The sequence below is a fragment of the Micromys minutus genome (assembly GCF_963924665.1).
Source record: "Micromys minutus genome assembly, chromosome: 24".
Lineage (NCBI taxonomy): Eukaryota > Metazoa > Chordata > Mammalia > Rodentia > Muridae > Micromys > Micromys minutus.
The window spans coordinates 17,948,066-17,971,865 of NC_137959.1; the positions used below are offsets into that span (position 1 = coordinate 17,948,066).

The window sequence follows — 23,800 nt, forward strand, 5'->3', positions numbered from 1 at the left end:
TCCAGAGCTCAGGACCTCTACTCTCTTCCCTTGTGTCCTCTACTCTTGCTTCTAATCTGGGAATACAGACACGTGCTGTTGTACCTGTATTGGGATTCAAGCCTCAGGTCCTCCTGCTTAACAGTAAGTGGTGTACCCACTGAGCTATCTCCCCAGTCATATTTATGGTTTTTTGTTTTTTTTTTTTTTACGGTCTTGAGGCACTGAGAAATAAATGCCGAAAACTATAATTTCTGTCAGTTTAGTCGCATGTATCTCGAAGTTACATTCTGAGATGCATAAATAATTGAACTGTTTTTATTAATCCACTTACTATTTTCAAATGACACTTATAATTCCTGGTACTATTCCTTGCTCTGAAATCTACTTTTGTAGAGGAATTTCAATCCAGCAATATCTGGCGAGGAATCGCATCAAAAGCCCTAGGTCTGTGTCCACCTTTAATCCTAAACAATAATGTCGAATTGAGAGGCAGACAAAGTGAAAAACCAGAGAAAGATTTGACAGAATGAGTAAGAAATAGGATACACCCAGCTCTCATGAGAACAGACAGGAAAAAGAGGTTACTTAAGGGCAGTTTGGGGAGAAGGTGAAGGGAGTTCAGTTGAATTTGGTGCAGTTCAGGTGAATGTAGTTGAGTTCATGCAGTTCCATGATGTAGGCATAATGTTATTGTGCACTGTGTGAAGATTCAAATGCTAATTACTGCCTCTCCAGTATCTGGGTGCAATCGGTCAGGTCAGAGAATCTCCTATATCAATCTTGTGTAAATAGCAGCTCCTCAATCACTCCCTGATGTGTTGATAAAAAGAGCTTAACAGCCAATGACTGGGTAGAGGAGAGAGTAAGAATAGACTTCCTGCCAGCCAGAAGAGGGGTGAGAGAGAGGGGAAATGGGGATTAGCTATGGGGTAAGAGTCCAAGAGACACCATGAGAAAACAGCTCAAAAACAGCAGAAAAAGCCATAAAATGCAGGTATCTTTTTGGCAAGGAGGTAGCCAGATTAGCATAGAAGGTTAAAATAGAGTAATATTGCTCAGTTATTGTGCCCTTAAAATTTGTTAAATAAATAACATAGTCCAGTGTCAATTATTTAGGAGCTACCTGGGTAAGAGGAAAACTGTAACAATTATTAAAAACCTACTAACACCATTCAGTTTGCTCAGTCAGTTTAGCCAGTGCAATTTTTCCAAGCAGAACAATTCAGCCAGAAGCTGAGAGAAGCCAGCTTGAATCAGTCAACTCGGAGAGTAGTTTGAGCCAGAACAGCTGAGTTGAACCAGCCAGCGAGAGTTCAGAAAGAGCTAGAAAAACTGAGCTTATTCAGCAGTAAGTCTCAAAGGCTGAAACATTCTAGGCTTGGGTTAGCAGATGGAAGCTGGAAGCTGAAGCCTTCAAGGTCCTGGTTTGTAAAAGATTAGATTGTATGAAGGCTAGAAACGTTTAGGCCTAGGCCTAGGGATAGTTAGATAGAAACATTTTGGGTTCAACCTAAGCCCTGTATTGGTAAAGCTTAGGTACAGCTCTCATTTTATCCCTTCTTCTAAGGAAATAAAACCAACATTTATAACTTTTATATTATTAAGTTACCCCAACTTTCTTATGCATAGTGTTTGCATAAACATCTTAGTATATTTTTATTTTGCTTTTAAGCCTACTTGTATATTTATATTTCAATTGTTTCTTGTAATGAGCATATAGTTAGGTTAAATTTTAATACAATCTGATTTCTGCATTTTATCTGAAGTGTCTGGCTTAAAGCTGGGAGAGGTTTTCTATTTTTAAGGATTAATGTGATTAGCTACTCAAGTCTAAACTCCTTCTACCCCATTTAATTACTCTACAAAATCTCTACAAAAATTTATAACATAAGCTAACACACTCATAGGATCTAAGGATTAGGTTTGGCCCCCATAGACTAATGTGTTTGAATGCTTGGCCCATGGGGAGTGGCATTATTGGAGTAAGTGTGTCACTGTAGGGGCTTTGAAGTCTCTATGCTCAGTCTCTTGGCTGCCTTCATATCAAGATGCAGAACTCTCAGCTTCTTCTCCAGCACCATGTCTGCCTGCAAGCCAACATGCTTCCCACCTTGATGATAATGGACTGAACCTCCGAAACAGTAAGCCAGCCCCCAATTAAATGTTTTTTTATAAGAGTTGTCTTGGTCATGGTATCTTTCACAGCAATATAACTCTAAGTCACATAGACATATTTGGGACTACTATTCTGTCTATTCCCACAACAGTGACCATTCTATCCCCCTCCCTCTCTTAAGCCAACTGCTAATTCATATTCTGATTAGTTTGTTCAGGAAAAAGTTTGTTTCTTTTTTGCCCATGTTAAAATCAAGGTTTTTCATTAGTTAGATTCACTCCTCGAGTCTTCTAGATAAGTTTATCAATGTCAGACTATCAAATATTTTCTTTATTCCATGGGTTTTCTCTTGCTAGAGATTTTTGATGCCCAATATTGTAAATGTTCCACAAAGTCAACCCTGCCTTTTTTTTTTCTTTTGTTGTCTGTGGCTTTGATGTTAAAACCAGGAGGTTATTGCTAAACTCAATATCATAAAGAATTTCCCTGTCTCCTGTTAAGAATTGTATAGCTCCAGATCTTATATTTAGGCCTTTGATCCATTCTGAATAATCCTTATATTTATGACAGATAAAGTTCAAACTTCATTCTTTCACATGGAAACATCACATTCAAGCCCATTTGTTACAAACTGCTCTTTCTCCCCCTCAAATATCTTAGCATCAATGTTATAAGAGGTTATGACACTCTCTTTTCTGTTTTGTTGTATAAGATTGTCTATGTATAAGGTTGTTAGATTACCATAGAGTTATATAGTACATTTTGAAATCAGAGCTGTGGAATATGTCAGCTTTGTTATTTTCCAAGAACATTTGGATTAATTGGAGACTCTTGAAATCCCACAAGAATTTTCAGAAGAGATTTTCTATTTTTTCAAAGTCTCCATTGAAATGTAAAAAGATAGCATTACACCATAGATCCTATTGGGTGCTTTGAATATCCTAACAATAGTAGTCTAAAAATGATTCTTTAACAATTGAGTAGAATTAATTTTTTTTTATAATTTTTTATTGTACCATTTTCTTCCTTTCCTCCTTCTCCCTATAACCACTCCCATGCTTTCTCTCAAAGTCATGGCCTCTTTTTCTTTAGTTGCTGTTGTTGTTGATGATGATGTGGTGGCAGCAGTGTGTGCCTGTATGTTTGTAAATACACAGATATAACCTGCTCAATCCATATATCGTTCCTTGTGTATACAGTATCTCAGGATTGACCATTGGGTATTAGATACTAACTGGGGTGGCTCTTCTCTGGGGGAGAACATTTCTCCCACTATCAGCATTCCCAAGTTGCCCAATGTTCTTTACCTACAGTAGAGGCCTAGAGAACTTCCTCTTCCTTGTTAGCATGTCCATTGCTGTCTTGGTTGTTCAAGTCTTATTTGGGCAGCCATGTTGCTGAGACTTCATGGGTGTAGCCTCTCTGAAATTCCTAGAGACAAAATTTCACAGCAAACTTTGGTCCTCTGACTCTGACCACCTCCTCGTTAATGATCCCTGAGCTTTGGTGGCAGGGATTGTGCTGTAGATGTAGCTAGATACCACAGTCTCTTGTTCTCTACATTTTTATTGCTTGTAGTTTTCTGTAATGGTCTCCTTGGTAGAATTTATTAATGAAGCTATCAGGTCTGAACTACTCACTGGATGATTTTAAATTACTAATTGTAGCTTTGTTAAAAATTTAGTCATATCTTTTGAGTTGTTTAGTGCATTAATCAAGTTACCCATTTGTCCAGTTTCATTAGTCTGTCTAGTTTTGTATTATGTAATTTTTTGACATACAGTTTTCCATAGTTTTTATTCATAATATCTTCTTTTTCCCTGTGGCTGGTAGTAATATTTTCTCTTTAGTTTCTGGTTTTAGAAATTTAATTCTTCATTCCAAGCCAGTCTAACTAAATGTTTGCCAATTTAGTTGACCTTTTCAAAGATCATTTGTTTATTATTTTTTCATCCAGTTTCCCACTTTCTATTTATGCGTTTCTCTTTTGCTCTTATTTTTCTCATCCTCTTGGTCTGTGCTTCCCGTCCTCTTTTCCTAAAGCTTCTTGTAGTAAAAGTCGACGATAGTAACTTTGGAAAATTTTCCCTCTTTTTTAAATGCTGGAGTTTATAATACTTACTTTCTCTCTATGTTAGCTGAATGTCACAGATTCTAGAATTTTGAACTTTGTTATTTATTTCAAAATATTTTGAAGTCTCCTTTGCCATTTGTTCTTTGGCCCATTTTTATGTTGTTTGATTTATTTCTTTGTCTGTGGAGCCCAGGCTGGCCTCTAATTTATGCCATCATCCTGTGTCAGCTGCAGACTACTAGGATAACTGGCACATGCCACCATGGTTAACCTGGCCCATTGTTTATTTAGTAACTTGTTACCGGGGGCCTCTGATCTCTGGGGTTGTTCCTAGATAATTTCAGGATTACTTCTTCACAAAAAGAGTTAATAGCTAGCCAAGTAGAGCAGAACCCCAAAGTAGCAGTTCTGAGAAGTCCTTGCTGGAGGCTAGGAACGCTAGAAGAGAACTTTCTGTTTTTTTTTTTTAATCTCCGAAATGTGGGCCTCTGACTACAGGCTGGGTACAGTTCAGTGACTGAGAATGAAAGGGAGTACCTGGACACTGGATGGGCTAACTGGCCTGACAAGCCCAGTCCCCTCTACATCCCAGCTTCCAGTACAAATCTCTGAAAGGTTCCCAAACTGACAGTTTTGAACTCTCTCTACTTATTGGAACCCTTCCTACTATGAAGGAGCTCTGTTCTCTCATCTTTCTTTTACCCCTCCCCATAAGAAGATACTTCTGAAAGTCATAAACAATAGAAGCCTACTACGTGATTTTCATGTATTTGTTCAATACCCACATTTCCTTGTTGTTTTTATTTTATTTTACTAGAACATAAACCCGTATATTTTTAACTGCCTTAAGCTTGCCATGTAACCATGAATGCCCTTGAACTTCTCGTATCTAACTCCCAAGTGCTAGGATCATAGATGTGTTCCCCTACACTTGGTCTATCTGATGATGGTGAGGACTAAACCCAGGATTTCATGCATGCTAGACAAGCACTCTACCAACTGAGCTCAATCCCTAGCTGTTTGCCCTGCCGTGTGTCACTGAGCTACACCACCATCTCTTTGCTTTAATAAATTGTGGCTCAAGGTGTACTTCGTTGGTATGAAGTCTTTTCAGTTTAGTGAACCTTATTTTATGACCTACAATTGATCTAGTCTAGAGGATATTCCATGTGTGCTCAAGAAAGTGAGATTCCTCTGCTCTGGGGCATACTGTTCTATAGACATCAATAGGCCTGTATGATTTATATGCTATTCATTGTCTTCTGTCTCCTTGCTGATCTTTTCTCCAGTTACTTTATCCAGTACTTAGGGTAGAACGTTGAAACCTACTGTTGTTGAAATGTCTGTTTCTCTCCAGTTTGGTTAGCTTTTAATTTGTGTATTTTAGTACTCAGTTGTTAAGTTCAGAGATGCTAGTAATTGTTCTGTATTTGAATGTTAGATATTGGTGGTGGTGGTATTGTTATCTTTCTCTAGTACTGAGATCAAGACATCAACATCCAACATGGGATGTAGGTCTGGGCTCCCAAGCTTTCACGCTGGCTGAGGAGCTAAGGGGAGAAAGGATCACTTTTCTTTAGCGGTAGAGTTGGTTCCTTGTGAGTCAATCATGTTCCAGTGGATGGTCCCATACTGTGCTTATACGGGCAACAGAACCTGGATTAAATGAGGTATAATTTTTTAAGAGGACATGAAGTTGAGAAGAGGGGTGAATCTAGAAGGATTGAAGGGATTAAGTAGTCTCAAAATACACTGTGTTCACATATTAAATTCTCAATGGAGCAATAAAAAGTATATTAAAATTGTTGTTTGATACTTCCGTATTTCATCTCTCTTTTGGTTATTGTTTGAATGTTGTCAATGTTTCGCATCATCATCTTGCTTTTAATACATTTGTACCTTTACATTAAAATATGTTTTAGCAGGGCATTGTGGCACATACCTGCTAGCCCCTGAGAGCGTCTGAGACAGGAGGCAAGCCTGAAATACACAGTAAGACCATCGTTTTAAAAATAAATATTTTAAGTGGTCTTTTATATAGTTGGGTCATTTAAAAATCTATTTTGCAAATATTCATTTTTCATCTATTTTACATTTAAATATAATTACTGGTGATTTATCATTTCTATCTGCCTAATCTTATTTTTGTATCTTTATTTGTGTATGTGCATGCATGTGTGTGAGGGCACCTGTGTGCCACGGCGTGTGTGGTGGCCAGTCTTTACCTTCCACCTTGACTAAGACAAGGTCTCTTAGTACTCTTTTCTATGTAGATCAGGTTAGCTGGCCTGCAGACTTCCCTGGTGTCTCCTGTCTCTGCCTCATGTCTTACCATTGAAGCTGTAAGACTACTGTATCTGTCCTAGGTGGGTTCTGGTGATCTGAATTCATGTCTTCATGCTTGCTGAGCAGAATTTTACTGATGAGCCATCTCCCCAGACCTGTATCTGCCTAAGTTTAATATTTCACCATCCCCAAATGTGTGCCTTTTTTAGTCTTTGCAACCAAATTCATTATTTTCTTTTGAACATTAAACTTGCTATTGATCTTATATATTGTTTCTTTTTTTCACCAAAGAGATGCCAGTTTTCAGGTCTAGAAGACTGACTTGTGCCTTTAAGGAACACATTTATATAATGCATGGTAGCTCAAGCCTTTAATCCCAGCATCCAGTAGGCAAGCAAGAGAATCTGTGAGTTCAAGGTCAGCCTGGTCTTACACGCCAGTTTCCAGGGCAGCTGGGACTAAGGAGAGACACTCTGTCACAGTAAAAGAAACAAAATTCATTTTAAAATAAAACATTGCTGAGTCTAAACTCACAGATAAGGTCCAATGAGGTTAACTTAATGTTTTTGACACTCTTAATATCTCTATTGGTTCTTATTGTGTTTTGGTTGTTGATTCTTCATCACGAGTCAGATTTTCTCTTTTTGTTTGTATGCTAGATACTGCCAATGTTACCTTAGTGGGGACTGAATGTATTATCTTGTTTATTTAATATATTTTAGTCTTGTTCCAGAACACAATTAAGTTCTTTGAAAACAGTTTGATCACTTTAAAACATCTTTATTAGGCAGGATCAGTAGAATTTTTCATCTGGACCTGATTATTCATGTTGCTGAAGCAATCTCCCTTGAATCTGCCCCTAGTCTATAAATACAAGGCATTCTGGTTTGACCAGGAGGGACAGATGTCATTACTGGAGATTTGCAGAGACTAGCAATCTTCCTTCTAATCCCCCCCCCCCCTTTTGTGGTGCTAGGAATCAAACCCAGAATTTCATGAATGTCAAGTATGTGCTCTGGTGATTACTCGTATTTTCCTAATTATAAGCAGTTTTCTTGCTTTTGTATGTCTACACATCCCTGTCCTCATGGTGTGACACAGACCAAGGATGCCATCTCTCCTGCTGTAAATAAGAAGACACTAGGGGCAGCAGCATCTCAACGCGATTCTATTCTCTGGTGCTCCTGGGAATGCTAGCTTCCTCCATCTCTCCAGACTCTCGATTCCAGTGCCAACTCAGGGAGTTCATATCCTTCTGTATGGCTCTCACCTTATTGCACCACAATCTAAAACTTGTTTCAAGGCAGTATACTGTGGCCAGCATAGGAGACCACTCACTCATTTGTCTCCTGTCTCTCAGTAGATCCCTGGCACCTGGCATCTAAGGTCCTTGGTAGGATTATTTTGTGCAGTTTGTCTATTTTCTTTTTCTGGTTGTTTTACACAGGACGGTAAATATACAATAAGTCATCAGGAGGGCAGGATGAAGGTCCCACAGCTTCGACATGTGGAAACCCACTCTTAGATGTGTTGGGAATCAGACATTGACAACAAGCCAACTACCAGATAGACAGATGGTGGACACCAGAGATCTGGCGACTTATGGAGAAGATCTACTCACACAGACTGAGAGACTGGCTTCTTAGAGTCTGAGGTGGGCCTGTCTATAATCCTGAAACAGTTACATAGAGCCTAAAAGAGGCTGATGTTGCGGACCAGCCTGGACTGATCTCGTGCTCAGAAATCAAGCAAGCTCTTTATTTTCCTCCTTGTTCATGGCCTGTGAATCCAGAATCTGTGACAAGGATTAACCTTGTCCTGGGGAGCTAACTGGACCAGCTTAAAGACAGGAAATGCTGGTTCTATCTGACTCCACTTCCCACCCACCACCTGTTCTCTTTTTTCAGGGGCATGCCCTCATGATGCCGAGTTCTTTGGGTGGTTACAGTGACAATGCCAGCTAGCTGTGGGGAAAGCAGATTCCTAAATAGAATAGCTCTCCGAGGAGGGTAGAGTGCAGCTGGATCCGCAGTCAATAGCAAATTGTCTTTGCCCCTATGGAATTCTGAAATGTCACCGCTTAGTCACTGTAGGGAAGACAACACACGTTTCCAGTGTAATTCTGCTTTTCTTTGCAGTAGCAGACTACTTTTGTGGTAAAATAGTAACTTTGTTATTACATATGTAGGTGTCCACTCATTTTTAGTGTGAAGCGAGAGTTGTTATTGTCTTTTGTTTTGTTTACTTGGTTTTTGTTTCTTTTACTTTGGTTTGTTTTTATTTAAGATACAGAAACTCCTTATGTGGTCCAGGCTTGCCTCCAGCTCAGGCTCCTTCCGCTCTCAGTCTTCTTAGTTCCGCCATCACAAGATGCATCAGGTGCCAAGAACGACACTAACACTGCTTGTGCTAAGTTCTCTGGAGTTCCAGCAGTCCAATGGAAATTACACAGTGCCTCTAGCATCTATTTTCGATGCCTGAAAAACCCAACTTTCTGTTCCTTCACACTCAGAGCGCTCGTGTGTCTAATGCAGCGGAAGCGCCATGCTGAATTCTTCTATCCCCTTTCAACAAGTGGGAAGGAACAGGAAGTGACGTGAATGGCCAGCATCGAGGAAAGTCTGAGGCTGTGAGTAATGGTAAACCTTTGTTAAGCTCGTGTACCCCCTTAGTTACTTGCATGTGCACCCCTGGATCTATGATCCTTCAGCAATCCTTTCCAGCCCCTGGGATGATTGATACCCACTTATTCACCCGCAAAACATATTTTTTTACTTTTTCAGAATCAGTTGGGTGGTTGTTGTGTACCTGCTGTGCTGTAAAGGCTTACATCTGCAGTCTGGAGAAAAATCTTTCATGATGGGGAAAAAAACAATAGCAGAACAAAGAGACAGACAGACAACCGCACATTTCAGTCACTTCCGAGTCGAAAAGTCAAGGTCAAACCACACTAATGTTCTCACAATAGTAACCTGCTATGCCCAACCAAGGCGTTTTATTCCGAAAGCAAATGCTATTGGTGTATATAAGAGTCAGGCTTACTTTAAAAGGGAGAACAGAGTAAAGGCCACTGTTTGACAGGGCAACAGATATACCCAGTGCCTGAGTAACAGTAACACTCATGCTTTGCCCTCCAAGCCACTCACTGTGGCTGTCCCTGCTATACAGGCTCTATGATTTGCCACCGTTCCTGGACTCAGATTTACAAGCACGGGTTTGGAAAACTGAACATACCTAAAGCCCAGTTTAGCGGAGGAAACTGAAGCCTTGGTGTGTGAGTTAAATCTCCCAGTGTTAGCTGAATAAAGACTGTTAGATCTGTCTCTTTGTTCTGTGTCCTTTGCTTTGAAAATGGCCTTCATTTATTATTTATTCACACTTATTGGGAATGACGTTTATCAACATCTTCCCTTGGCTGAACAACGTGGACTACCAACCTCTGAACTCCCGACCTCTCATACGCTGGCTCTGACCTCCATACTCACGCTCTTTGTACTTCTGATCTCTGCACTCCGAATATCCGCACTTGGAATCTTCATACTCCCGATCTGCGTCCTCCCCATCTCCGTCCTCCTACTCACCACTGTCTGTATCTTGGTGCTCCTGCTCTCTGTATTCTGGATCGCTGTACTTCGGATCTCTGTATTCTTGCTCTCTGGACTCTCTGGACTCCCACTCCCTGTACTTCTGCTCTCAGTACTCCTACTCTCGGTACTTCAGATCTCAGTGCTCCCGTTCTCTGTTCTCTGGATCCCAATGCTCTGCTCTCTGTATTCTGGATCTCAGAACTCCAGCTCTCTGTACTCTAGATCTCCCTACTCCAGATCGCTGTGCTTTGGTTCTTAGTACTCCTGCTCTCTGTACTCTAGATCCTGGTGTTCCTGCACTCTGTTCTCTGGATCTCCGTCCTCCTGCTCTCTGTATTCTGGATCTCCGTCCTCCTGCTCTCTGTATTCTGGATCTCCGTCCTCCTGCTCTCTGTATTCTGGATCTCCGTCCTCCTGCACTCTGTTCTCTGGATCTCCGTCCTCCTGCTCTCTGTTCTCTGGATCTCCGTCCTCCTGCTCTCTGTATTCTGGATCTCCGTCCTCCTGCTCTCTGTATTCTGGATCTCAGTCCTCCTGCTCTCCATACTCCCGATCTCTGTAATCCTGATCTCAGGTTGGCACTGTTATGGGAAGGGTGCCACAAAAATACATATAATATTCTAATAAATACTCATTACAATGATAATCTAATCTTTTTAAGACCTAGAAATTATTTGGCATAATAAGTACCCTAGGAACATTAATTTATTGGATTAAATTTATTTATAAAAGGGCATGGTGGCTCCAACTTAAAATCTCAGCTAGAAAGGTAGAGACAGGAGGACAGCCTGGAATATCAAGTTGGCTTGGGCTAGAAGGCTTAACCACTTACAATGATGCTCAATAAAATCTGACCCAAAAAAGGGAAAGATTACTGAATAAGAACTCAGTAAAATACAAATAACAAAGTGCCATTAGTGCTACTTGAAAAACTAATTTAGAATGTGGACATAGGAGCTTTCTGCTGTCCCCCCGCCCCCAGCTCCACTGTCCAGCCTCCTCTCTGCCCTCCTCCAGGAACCAGGTTAGATCCTTCCCCCCACTACATCCCTCTGCCCAAAGTCCCATAGATCATGGCCAGCTGCCCTCAACTGCATGCTGTTCCCTGACCACCACTCAGCTCCATTGTCCAGCCACTACACCCCCCCTGCACCAGGCCTGCTACACCAGGAACATCCAGGTTAGGCCCTCCTTCCCAATAGCTGCTGCACAAGGAATGTGCAAGAATCACCAGATGGCTAAAGGCCAGTATAAGAACATAATCAACAAAAGCCAGAATAATGTGGCACCTTTGGCTCACAGCTATCTTACTACAGCAAACCCTGGATATCCTAACACAACTGAAACACAATAAAATAATCTTAAATCCAATCTTATAAGTGGGATAGAGGCCTTCACAGAGGAAATGAATGAAACCCTTAAAGAAATATAGGAAAATACAATTAAGCAGGTGAAGGAAATAAATGAATTAAATGTTCAAGACCTGAAGATGGAAATAGAATCAATAAAAAAAAAAAAAAAAAAAAAAAAAAAAAAAAAAAAAAACTGAGGCAACTCTGGAGATGGAAAACCTAGAGGGGAACAGGAATAACAGATGCAAGCATCACCAACAGAATGCAAGAAATAAAAGAGAATCTCAGGCATATAAGCTATGTTAGAAGAAATTGAAACATCAGAGAAAATGTTAAATCTAAAATATTCCTGACTCAAAATATCCAGGAAATTTAGAATACTATGAAAAGACCTAACCTAAGAATAAAAAGAATAGAAGAATCCCAGCTCCAAGGGCCAGAAAATATTTTCAACAAAATCAAAGCAGAAAAATTTCCCCAACCTAAAGAAAGAGATGCCTATGAACACACAAGAAGATTACAGAACTCCAATTAGATTGCACCAGAAATAAATCCCCTCACCACATAATAATCAAAACACCAAATCTATAAAACAAATAGTAGTAAAAGCTGTAAGGGGAAAGGCTAAGTAATATATGAAGGCAGAACTATCAGAATTATACTTGTTTTCTCACAAAAGACTCTAAAAGTTAGAAAGGCCTGGATGGTTGTCTTGCAGCCTCTAAGACACCACAGATCCTAACCCAGATTACTATATTTTGATGCAAAAATACTCAATAAAATACTTGCAACCCAAATCAAAAAACACATCAAAAGTAGCATCAACCATAATCAAGTAAGCTTCATCCCAGGGATGCAGGGACCATTATATATACAAAAATTCATCAACATAATCCACCAAATAAACAAATTGAAAGAAAACCATCACAGGATCATCTCATTAGATGCTGAAAATGTCTTAGACAAAATCCAACACCTCTTCATGTTAAAAGTCTTGGAGAGATCAAGAATAAATGGCACATAATCTATACATAATAAAAGCAATATACAGCAAGCCAATAGTCAACATCAAATTAAATGTAAAGAAATTTAAAGTAATTCCAATAAAAAGGGGAGGGATAAAACAGCACTGCCTGCTCTTTCCCTATTTAGTCAGCATAGCACTTGAAGTCTTGCTAGAGCAACAAGACAACTAAAGGATGTCAAGAGGATACATATAGGAAAGGAAGAAGTCGAAGTATTACTGTTCACAGATATATGATAGTATACATAAGTGACCCCGAAAATTCTACTAGAGAACTCCTACAGCTGATAAACACCTTCAGCAAAGTGGCTGGATATAAAATTAACTCAAAGAAATCAGTAGTCCTTCTTTATACAAATCATAATCAAGCTGAGAAAGAAATTAAGGAAACAACACCCATTTAATAGACAAAAATAATACAAAGTATCTTGTTGTAACACTAACGAAGCAAGTGAAAGATCTGTATGACAAGAACTTCAAGTCTCTGAAGAAAGAAATGGAAGAAGACCTCAGAAGATGGGAAGATCTCCCCTGTTCATGGATCAGTACGATTAACATAATGAAAATGGCCATCTTATCAAAAACAATCTACAGATTCAATGAATTCCCATCAAAATTCCAAAATAATTCTTTACAGAACTTGAAACAGCAATTCTCAAGATTCATATGGAAAAACAAAACAAACCATAAAAACCTACAACAGCAAACAACAAACAAACAAACAGGATAGCTGAAACAATTCTGAACAACAAAAAAATCTTCTGGAGAAATCATCATCCTTGATTTCAAGCTGTACTACAAAGCAATAGTAATAAAAACTGCATGGTATTGGTACAGAAACAAACAGGTTGATCAATAGAATAGAATCAAAGATTTATACATAGACTCACACACCTATGCACACTTGAAATTTTAAAAAGAAGCCAGAAACTTACAATGGAAAAATGAAAGCATATTCAACAAATGGTGCTGGTCTAATAGGATGTCTGCATGTACAAAAATGAAATTAGACCCATATTTATCACTCCACACAAAACTCAAGTCCAAATGGATCAAGGACCTCAATATAAAAACAGACACACTAAATCTAGTAGAAGAAAAAGTGAGGTCTTGCCTTGAACACATTGGCACACTGACAAATTTCTGAACAAAACACCAATAGCCCAGGCACTAAGATAAACAATTAATAAATGGGACCTCATGAAACTGAAAAGCTTCTGTAAAGCAAAGGACACTGTCAGCAGGACAAAATAGCAGCCTATAGATAGAGAAAAGACCTTTACCAACACTACATCAGAGGACTAATATCCAAAATATATAAAGAACTCAAGAAATTAGACACCAGTAAACCAAATAACCCAAATAAAAATGGGGTACAGAGCTAAACAGAGAATGTTCAACAAAGGAATCTCTAACACCCAAGAAGCATGTAAAGAAATAGTTGATATCCTTAGTCATCATGGAAATACAAATCAAAAGAACTCTGAAATTACATCTAACAGCCATCAGAATGGCTAAGATAAAAATTCAAGTGACAGCACATGCTGGCAAGGCTGTGGAACAAGAGGAACACTCTTCCATTGCTGGGGTGAGCACAAACTTGTACAAGCACCTTGGAAATCAATTTGTCAGCTTCTCAGAAAATTAAAGGTAGTTTTAACCCAAGACCCAGCTATATCACTCCTGGAAGGATGCTTGCTCAATTACATTCATCACAGCTTTATTTATAATAGCCCATAACTGGAAACAACCTAGATGTCCCTCAACTAAAAAAATAAAGAAATGTGGTACATCTACACAGTAGAATACTGTTTAGCTATTGAAAACAAAGACATCATGAATTTTGCAGGCAAATGGATGGATCTAGAAGATATCATCCTGAGTGAGACCACCCAGACCCAGAAAGACACATATGGTATGTACTCACTTACAAATTGGACATTAGTCATAACGTACAGGATAACCACAGATCCAAAGAAACTAAGAAATGAGTAATAAGGAGAGCTCAATGGAGGATTCATAAATCTCACTCAGAGGAGGAAAATAGTCATGGGAGGTAAGTAGCGAGAATAACTGGATGGGAGAGATGAAGAGGGGGAATGGAGATCAGGTATAGAAAGAGAGGGTGTGGGGAGGCATGAGAGTGAGAATGAAAATCCGTAGGTGTCATCTTTGGGACTTGCTAAAGAACTGGGACATGGAAAGCTCTGGGAGCCTACAGGAGTGACCCCAGCTGAGATTCCTCCCTGCCAGGTATATGGAGACTGAAGTGGTCACCTCCTGTGGCCAGGTTGGACTTCTAGTGGAGGGAGAGAGACATTAACCCACCCACAAAACCCAAAATTTGTCTTGCCTACAAGATACACAGTAATAAAGAAAAATCAGAGAATGAAAGGATGGCCAATTCCATGGGAGAGAGCCAACCCCTGACATTATTAATGACACTCTGCTGTGCTTGCAGACAGGAGCTTAGCGTAACTGTCTCCTGAGAGACTTCATCCAGCAGCAGATGGAAACAGATGTAGAAACCCACACCAAACATCAGGTGGAGCTGGGGGAGCCTTGTGGTAGAACTGAGCAAGCCAAAAGGGTTAAAGACACCACAAGAAGACCTTCAGAGTCAACTAACGTAGGTCTGTGGGGGCTCACAGAGACTGGACCACCTCCCAATGAGCATTTGGGGCTAGACTTGGGCTCACTAATATTTGTAGCTGGCATGCAACTTGGTCTTCATATGGGTCTCCTAACAATTGGAGCAGAGGCTGTCTGACTGTTGCCTGCCGTCAGATTCCCTTCCCCTAACTGGACTGTCTGGTTGGACGTCAGTGGGAGAGGATGTTCTTAGTCTTTCTAGGACTATATCTCCCAGGGCAGGCTGGTACCCAAGAGGAGCAGGTTCTCCTTCTGTAAGGAGAAGGAAAGGGGGTAATGTGGAAAGGGATTTGTCAGAGTGGAACTGAGAAGAGAGAAGGGAAGAGACTGTGATCAGGATGCAAGATGAATAAATGAATGAATGAATGAATGAATGAATAGATAAGAAAGAAAGGAAGAGGTCATAGTGTCACATACCAGTAATCTCAGTGCTTGAGAGTCCAAAACAGGAAGATATTGAGTTCAAGAGCAGCCTGGCATTACACACACACACACACACACACACACACACACACACACACACACACATCATATACACATCTATGTATTCATCATATACATACATATATATATATGCCTGCTGCAGAAAGGCCACTATCATGGGGTGCAGAAAAAGAATGCGTACCCCAGCTATGTAGTATACAAGCTGGGTTATCTGGGCTAATTCACTTATCGTCTCTAATTTTAATTTTTCATGATGCATAAAATGAAAACTCTGTTTACAAAAAGTTATGAGGATCAAATCAAACAATGCATGAGAGATTGTTGCAGTTCAAAAGTCAGAGACTCTATGTACCAACATAACAGGGAGCTATATGTGTCCCATCCCTGGCATCTAACAGTGCCTGGCATATGGTAAGCTCCCGATAAACATTAGCTAAATCCATGTTTTACAAAAACAAAAATGGTTATAGGGGAAATAGTTACAAAGGGGCAAAGCCAAGTGGATAAATAGAGTGCATGGGGGGCACAAAAGTGACATCCCTTTTTGAATGAAAATGACTGGCACCCATCCCTTCTCGAACAAAGGCAGAGGTGATAGAAGCAAAGAAAGGATGGTCAAATCGGCCTGTGTGAAATTCCGTCTTTTCTGGCTCACTGGTCCAGCCCCCCTCACCTCTCAGCCCTGCTACTGGTTTCTTATTAAAGAGTCTCATTTCACACTGACCTACGGATTTCAGAATCATCCTTAATCATGCTCTGATTAAGACTCATATATGTCTTCTCTTTGGTCATTATAAAACAGCACAGCCTTTCGTTTATACTGCATGTAGCTAACTCAGGATTCTTTCTTCTGCTATCCCTCTCTGACATCTACAGTGAGCAGAGAGAAAGTCAGCGCACTGAAGGGACAGCTTAGGAAGACGGTCAGCAAAAATTCCTTTTGACTTCAAGTTCTCAGTGATTGCAGCAGAACGCCTGGAGGGCAGGGGTCTTTTAGAATTGTATTGATCTGAATTGTTCCTTTTCAGTATCATACACACAGAAATTTCACAATAATGTTCTTCTCTGTCATACAGACCAGATTCTGTAGGCCTCTGGGGAAGAGATGAATGTCTAAATGTCAACTAAAAAACAAACAAACAAACAAATAAACCACCCTGCCTCAGTGGGTCGCATGTTCTTAGTATTTGGCAGACATCCAGAAAACCCCAAACCACACCTAAACAAAACTAAATATGCTTAATCTAGACAATCACCTTCAATCCATTTACTAAGTTTCAGCTCATTGGCAGCACCTTACCCCCTCCAGTTCTAGGTAGAGATTAGGCAAACTGGTCAGATAAAAATCTACCTCATTTTTACAGGAACAAAGAAAAACAGTTCTACTTGGACCAGAGCATTGGCTCAGCAGTTAAGAGCACTTATTGCTCTTGCAGAGGACCTTGGTTCACTTCCCGGAACCCACATGGTGGCTCACAACCATCTGTAACTCACGTTCCAGAGGAATTTGATGTCCTCTTCTGACTTTGGTGGGCACAAGGCACATACATGGTCCCTGTATATACATATAAGCAAAACATGTTATACACATAAAAGAACTCTTTAACAAAGTTCTTGCAAAGAACAATGTGTCAATAAGACGTTGGTCCTTGAAGGTTCCAGGAGACTAATGAGATAATGTCTGAAATGTGTTTGAGTTGCTTGTGTGAAAAGGCTCCATGGAGACAGAAAACAGGAGAATGCAAGAATCCTTTGTGTCAGAAGAGTCTCTGTCTCCTGAACAACACAGGAAATAAAGTCCATACAAATGTGTGTGAGGGAATTCTGTCAATTCTAGCCAAGATGGGTTCAAAGTTTGTTGTTATTTTTATCGTAACAAATCTGAATCTTAGCTTCAGATGGAAGATTTCCCAAGAAAATTCCAACACAGAACCAAGACTATTAGGTAATGCATTCACATTAGGATGAACGTCAATGTCAAGTTCAGCTCTTGGTCAATCTTGCTTGCATAAAAGGCAGTGTTTCTTGCCCCTCTCAACACTCCAAAGGCAACCTCTGGCATTCCCTTGTTACCCTAGATTATTAATTATTTATTTAATTGAATGATTAAATAATTTAAATTAAATAGTTAAGAGAATTAAATAAATAATTAGAATAATTAAATCACAAATAATTAAAATTTAAAAAAAACACGAAGGGCATTTTCTTTGGAGTATCCAAGCCATCAAAATATATTCAAAACCAATCTTATCAACAGTGACCACATAGTGGATTTTTATAACTTCAGAGCTCAATTCTATGACACACAAACATTTATCTTGCTCCTTCGTGCAAATCCTTTCTCTTAAAGGTGTGCAAAAGTCCTATTTCTTTTTGCATCTTCTCTTACACTTAACAATTATACATAAGAAAATTAATCTCTCATAAACCCTACAAAATTAGAAAATAAGACACAGAAGTTAGTCAAGATTTTTTCTGATAGGGATGTCAAAAATAGTAGGTACATTCCCTTCTCACAAATGCCCATTGCCCAGTAGGTCTCCCATTTGTTGGTTCAAAATCAGCATCATTTCATGTCATAGAACTTTACTGGATGACATTACTTTCACTGAATCTTAACATTTTCTAGAATAACCAAGTGGCAGAATTTGTCTGAGGAAAAAACTCCAAATGTCAAAGGTGGGAAGAGCTGAAGAAATCACTTGAGGGAGAAAGTGTGGTTATAAAAATGATCCTCTGGTCCCACCTCAGATTTACTGAGTGGGTCCCAGAAGTGGAACTCTTAGATCTAAATTTAGATTTTAAATGTAACTTTAAAGCATCTAAGGTAATTCTGCTGATAACGATGTTTGAGAATCACAGTGCTGGTGGTCTGAGAGACATGCACAAAAACATGTCGGGGGGGGTGAATATCAATTGGGGACATTGTCACTTAGAGACATAGGAAAAAAGAAAGATTGAGTGTATCTACCTAAAGCCCACACTGAATAACTGAGTTCTGGGAACCCTCCTTATGTCACAGATCCCTATTCTTCAGAAGGGGAAGCAACTTAATGCAGCCTTGGCTAATATCCCTCCTGTGGACTAGGTAAGATATTCAAAGTACTTTTAAAGTTAAAAATATGATGCACAATGTGTGTGTAGCATAATAAACATTTGACTAAGGGTATGGTCAGAACTGTTTTCTGATTAAAAACTCATCAGAAAAAAATATATAATTCTGAGAATCATATAAAATAAAACCAAGGGGAAACTGTCCTTGGTTGAGGAATCCTAGCCCCTAATATTACAACTGCGATTTCTTCATTCCCGCAGGAATTGTGTATTAATTTATTATAGTTGAAGGATTATTTATTATTACTTATACCTTTGGGGAGTCAGAATATGACTAGGTTTGAGATTTCGGCTTTCTGATCTGAGAATGTTTTACATATGTATATAATGTGCTGTTTTCAATAGTTCACAAAACTGCAGACTCACTGACTCATTAATGAGTTTGTTGACCATTAATAACTAATTCAAGTCCCTGTGTGGGGGCTCAGCTTGCTCATTTGTAAAATGGGTACCAGACTATATCTTACTAAAACCAACATGCCAAAGTACCAGACTGTATCTTACTAAACCAATATACCCAAGACCTTGCAAGAACTTTCTGAAATAAAGGGGTTTATTGAGCCAATGAAGAGGCCAGGGAGAAGTGACTAGATGCTGGAACGAATTCTACAATTGCCAAAGGGGGTAGGTGGCTAGTTACCTATATCTAAAAAGGCAGAGTGTTTTACAATGAGAGTGTTGCTCCGTATATACTATGTACATTGAGTCTACGCTGGTTATGGATAATAAGGGTGGGTTTATCAGGAGCAGTGAAGGCTTTCTGATGGGAGAGCAACTAGAGAAGAAACCAGGGCCTCTGGGCTGGTTAATGCTGCAAGGGGTGTACACTGGTACCTAGGTAGTTGGATCATCTTTGAATGAAGCTTTTAATGTACATTGGAGAACAGAAAAAAAACGGCCTTCTATTGGGGGGGGGGGTTATAGCTTGCTACCGAATAACACCCTGAGTCATTTCTCTTTTCTCACATTTCCTGGCCCTTTGTAATCAAATGTAGGACATTTCAGAAATTTTCTTGTATCAATTTGTCTCTTTCCACTCATCTGTGGCGCTTCCCACACTAGTGCCTAACCGAGGTTTATGTGGGAGAATTATATGGGATAAGTTTTGTAAAAGTGCTCCGTAAGCTGTAAAACACTATAAAGATGAAGTGGATCATTGTTGGTCTTTTATGAAACTCAGCCACAAAGACACGAAGTGACCCAGAAAGAAGAGGAAAAGGAAGCACAAGAACAAGAAGAAAACAAGGTAGACAAATCTGAAATCCATCTACAGTGCTGGAACATAATCTTACATACACAGTCTGTAGATTCTTATACGTATAGGGGGGAGTGAAGAAATACTCAAAACACAGAGGTTTATAACTCTGTCATATCAGAACTGATAGCAAGAAGGAAGGCCAGGCACTTAAAAGTCAAGGATGGCTTCATTTTCCCATACAGAACCAGAATGCCCCCCCAGGAACATAAGGTCTTCACTTGAAAGTCTCTTGATATGAAAGAACAATAAATATATTTTATAGGGTATTGCTGCTGCCACTGCTGCCACCACCACCACTGCCACCACCACCCTGCCCCAGTGCACAGCGAGACAGTTTGATCCTTACCTTCAGCCCATCAAATGCAGCCTTGCACAAATGGCAGAACTTCACTAACAGTTACATTTTTTTCCCCTGAATCTGGTTCACGGTAGATCTATGCAACTGTCCCCAGCAACCTCTGGAGGAAGCAAGGTCTATAGAACATTGGGCACCTGAGATCTGTTTTAGATCTGGAAGTACAATTTTAGTGATACTTGATTTTTAAAGCCAAACCAGATTCATCTTCTAATAGTAACCCCACCCGACACAAACAGGAAAGAAGATAGAGAAGGTGAAATCATTTATTTGCTGTATAAAACAGCTCTATAGAATTCTTTTGTCAGTTTCCTAAGATAGGTGGGATAGGACTAAACTTTAAATATTTCAATTCTATCACATATAACTTTTGACACAGACATTTGTAGAATAAGACAAAACCACATTGGAAAACACCAAACTTTAAAAATGAAGGAGAAAAAAATATTTTCTTCTGGGTGGGCCTTAATTGCCCTTTTTCCCCCATTGCAAATATATTTTTATGCTGGGTGACATTTCCAAAATAGGATTTTCTCCCCATTGTTGAAATGAAGCAAACAAGTTTACTTTCAGAGTCACAGAAATGCCCAACTGTTAGGGGAAAAATGTTTTCCATTGGCCCCTTGCCCTGTCTTTTCCCTGGGCAGCCTTGCCTGTTGGCTCCTCTATCTAGGAAGGCCCCTGGGGCTGCCTGGTAGAACTGACTGTAAAACTATTTTGTGCAGTTAAGAATTAATGTCTTCAAACTCTCAGAGACCACCCAGAACATGACCGATCTTTGGCAACTGCCTACTGTTTTCCCCAGTGCTGTTTGCTGAGTAGCTGACCCTGGTTTCTGACTATTTGAGAAGATATGGGGTGTATTTCTTCTAGTAGTTTGTTATTTTAAGTTGAAAGGAAAAAGAAACCTCTCATCAAAAACCTATGAAGAACTCATTTTTACTGGTTTGTGCTCTGGGAATACAAGAATTCAAGAACCAAGCGAGACCATCGGTTCATCATATAGAGAAAATTTTAGGGGAACAAGTACTTGCTAGAGACTTTCCTGAAAGACCGACCCTGGGCCTTTGGCATCAAGCCATTCTAGGATGGATGGTAACCATCTCTAGCAACAGAGGTTGTGGGAATCTCGCGGTAAGGCTCGCATTGGCTAAAGGAGGCAAAACTCCTGCGAAACAGGCCGTGCCTCTTCTCAGACTGCTGCGTTCCTCTCTGAGAGCACAGTCTCTATACACTAGATGCTCAATAAATGCAGACCCAAATCCGACTCTGAGCCCCAGCGCGTTATTATGGAGTGCGCGGGTCTATCCTGATCCACTACCTCCTCACATCAGCTGAGGCACCATTGCTCGGCTAGGGGCTACACCTCCAGCCGCGCAGGAGAACAATCGGAAGGGCGATCTGCCGAGACACGACGCAGAGCCCGAGGGACCAGGAAGCTGGAGGCTCGGGCCAAGGGCTGGCGACCACCTGACCGCCGCGCTGGGGTTGACAGGAGGCGGGCCGGGCGCGCGAGACCGGCCAGGGTGGGGCGGGGTGGGGCGCAGGCGCGCGCCCGGCCCCAGGCCCCGCCCTCCCCAGCCCCGCACGTTCCCGGAGCCGCGGGGGAGGGGGACCTGAGAGCGGGCGGCGCCTGGCGCGCCCGCGCGCCCGCTGGCTGACGCGTCCCGCGGGCATGCGCGCCGCCCCCGCCCGCGCTGTCCCCCGGGCCCCGGCGCGCGGCCCTGCTGACGTCAGCGGGAGGCTGGCTGAGCGCTGCGCAGGACCCGGCGAACTCGCGCGCTGCGCTCGCCTCGCCCCCCTCCCCGCCCGCCCCGGCACGCGCGCGTGCCCTGCCCTCCCTGCCCGCCTCTTCTCGCGCTCCCCGCTGGCCGCGGCTCCCTCGCGCTCTTCCCCGTCTCCTGTCCGCTCCGCCGAGCGATGCGAGTTCTGGGCCCCGGCGACGCCGCCTCCCGCTAGAGAGCTGCACCTCCCACCCCCGGCCCGGCCCTCTGCCCAGCCCTGCCCCGCGCGCGGGGGTCGGAGAAGGCGCCGCGGACGCACCGACGGCCGAGGAGCGGCGATGCACATGCACTAGCGGCACCCCCTAACTCACTCCCTCCACACCCCGCGCCGCCGCCGCCGCCGCCGCCTCCACCTTCTCCGCCTCCGCCTCCTCCTCCTCCGCCTCCGGCAGCCGCGGCAGAAGGACCCACCCTGCCCCCCACCCCACCCTCCGCCGGCTCCGGCTGCGGATCCTGCCTCGACTCCTATTTTATTTATTTTGGGTCGTGCACTAGCCTCGGCGCCTGCAACCCGCGCCTCCCGGGCCCGCGGGCGCCTCCTTTCTTGGCTCCGGAGCCCCAGACCCCGGCCACCCTCACCTCGACACCCCCAGACCCCAGCCAGCCTCCGCTAATCTTCACTGCTGGAATCTTGATAGAGGCTATCCTTTTGGGGGGATTCTGGTCTTTCGACAATTTTGTTCCCAGCCAAGGAGAGGATATCGTGATTTTCTCCCCTTTGAGCCCAGGCTCTGCTCTGTGGGGGGGTGGGGGGCGCGCCGACCCGGGGAGTCGTGCCAGCCGAGTCGTGCGGGCTGTGGCAGGGAAGGGGCCACCATGGGATGTACTCTGAGCGCAGAGGAGAGAGCCGCCCTCGAGCGGAGCAAGGCGATTGAGAAAAACCTCAAAGAAGATGGCATCAGCGCCGCCAAAGACGTGAAATTACTCCTGCTGGGTAAGAAACCTCGGTAGCCACCCCCGCCCCTCGACCCCGGCTACAGTTCCCTACCGGACTTGCGCCCCGGGAGACCTGGTCCCTGACTTGGCACCACCATGTGCCCAGAAGCGCCCACCCCTTGCATGCCTTGAAGCCCCCTTCCCATTTCTATGAGCTGACACTCACCAGTTTTCCCCCCTCTCTGTGTCCCAACAGGGGCTGGAGAATCAGGAAAAAGCACCATTGTGAAGCAGATGAAGTAAGTCCCGATGGCACTGGGATTTGTACTTTTATTAAGAATAATTTTATATCGTTTTTATTATCATGCTCACCCATATTGCTCTCTAGGCCTGGTTTTTAATTCATGCACATACAGAAGAGACCCGGTTTTGCCACCCCTCCCCCACTCCCTACGTTGGTTCTGGGTCCCCCACCCAACTCCTGGGGTCGGTGTTTTGGGGGAGGGAAGGGGAGCGCCTCTAGTTGTATGAATGACAGTGTCCGCCATATTGATCAGAACATCCCACTATTGGCGTGATTATGATGATAACTCTTGCTCGTGGAGTATTTCGTGTTTCGCTGCCTCCATTTCTGTCTCTGCCTCATTCTCTTTTCCCTCCTCCTCCTCCACCCCACCTCTCGAAACCCACTTCCCTCTGCTTCTTTGGAGGCAGTGATTTTGAACTTGACTAAAACATGGAGGGGACCCAGCCCTAGCCGATTGGGGTGGAGGATCAAATGTTTGCTGTTCATGAGTTTGGTGCTGAATTCCTGGTGGCTGTGGCTTAGGCCCTCCCCCCAACCCCCAAATGCGAGCAAGGGTTAGGGGAGGGGGTGTGCACTAGGAAGAAAGGGT

General features: G+C 42.2%; 1 protein-coding gene across 2 annotated transcripts in view; it reads left to right on the forward strand.

Annotated features, from left to right (window-relative positions):
• Positions 1 to 22,844: 22,844 nt before the first annotated feature.
• The window catches only part of GNAO1 (G protein subunit alpha o1), a gene marked incomplete at its 5' end in the record, with an annotated part of 149,062 nt that continues 148,106 nt past the window's right edge, over positions 22,845 to 23,800 (forward strand). For both annotated transcript variants that reach the window (XM_080936990.1, XM_080936989.1), the window contains 2 exons: positions 22,845 to 22,962; positions 23,161 to 23,203. In XM_080936990.1, the coding sequence (XP_080793116.1) occupies positions 22,845 to 22,962; positions 23,161 to 23,203 (161 nt within the window). The remainder of the gene's footprint in view (positions 22,963 to 23,160; positions 23,204 to 23,800) is intronic.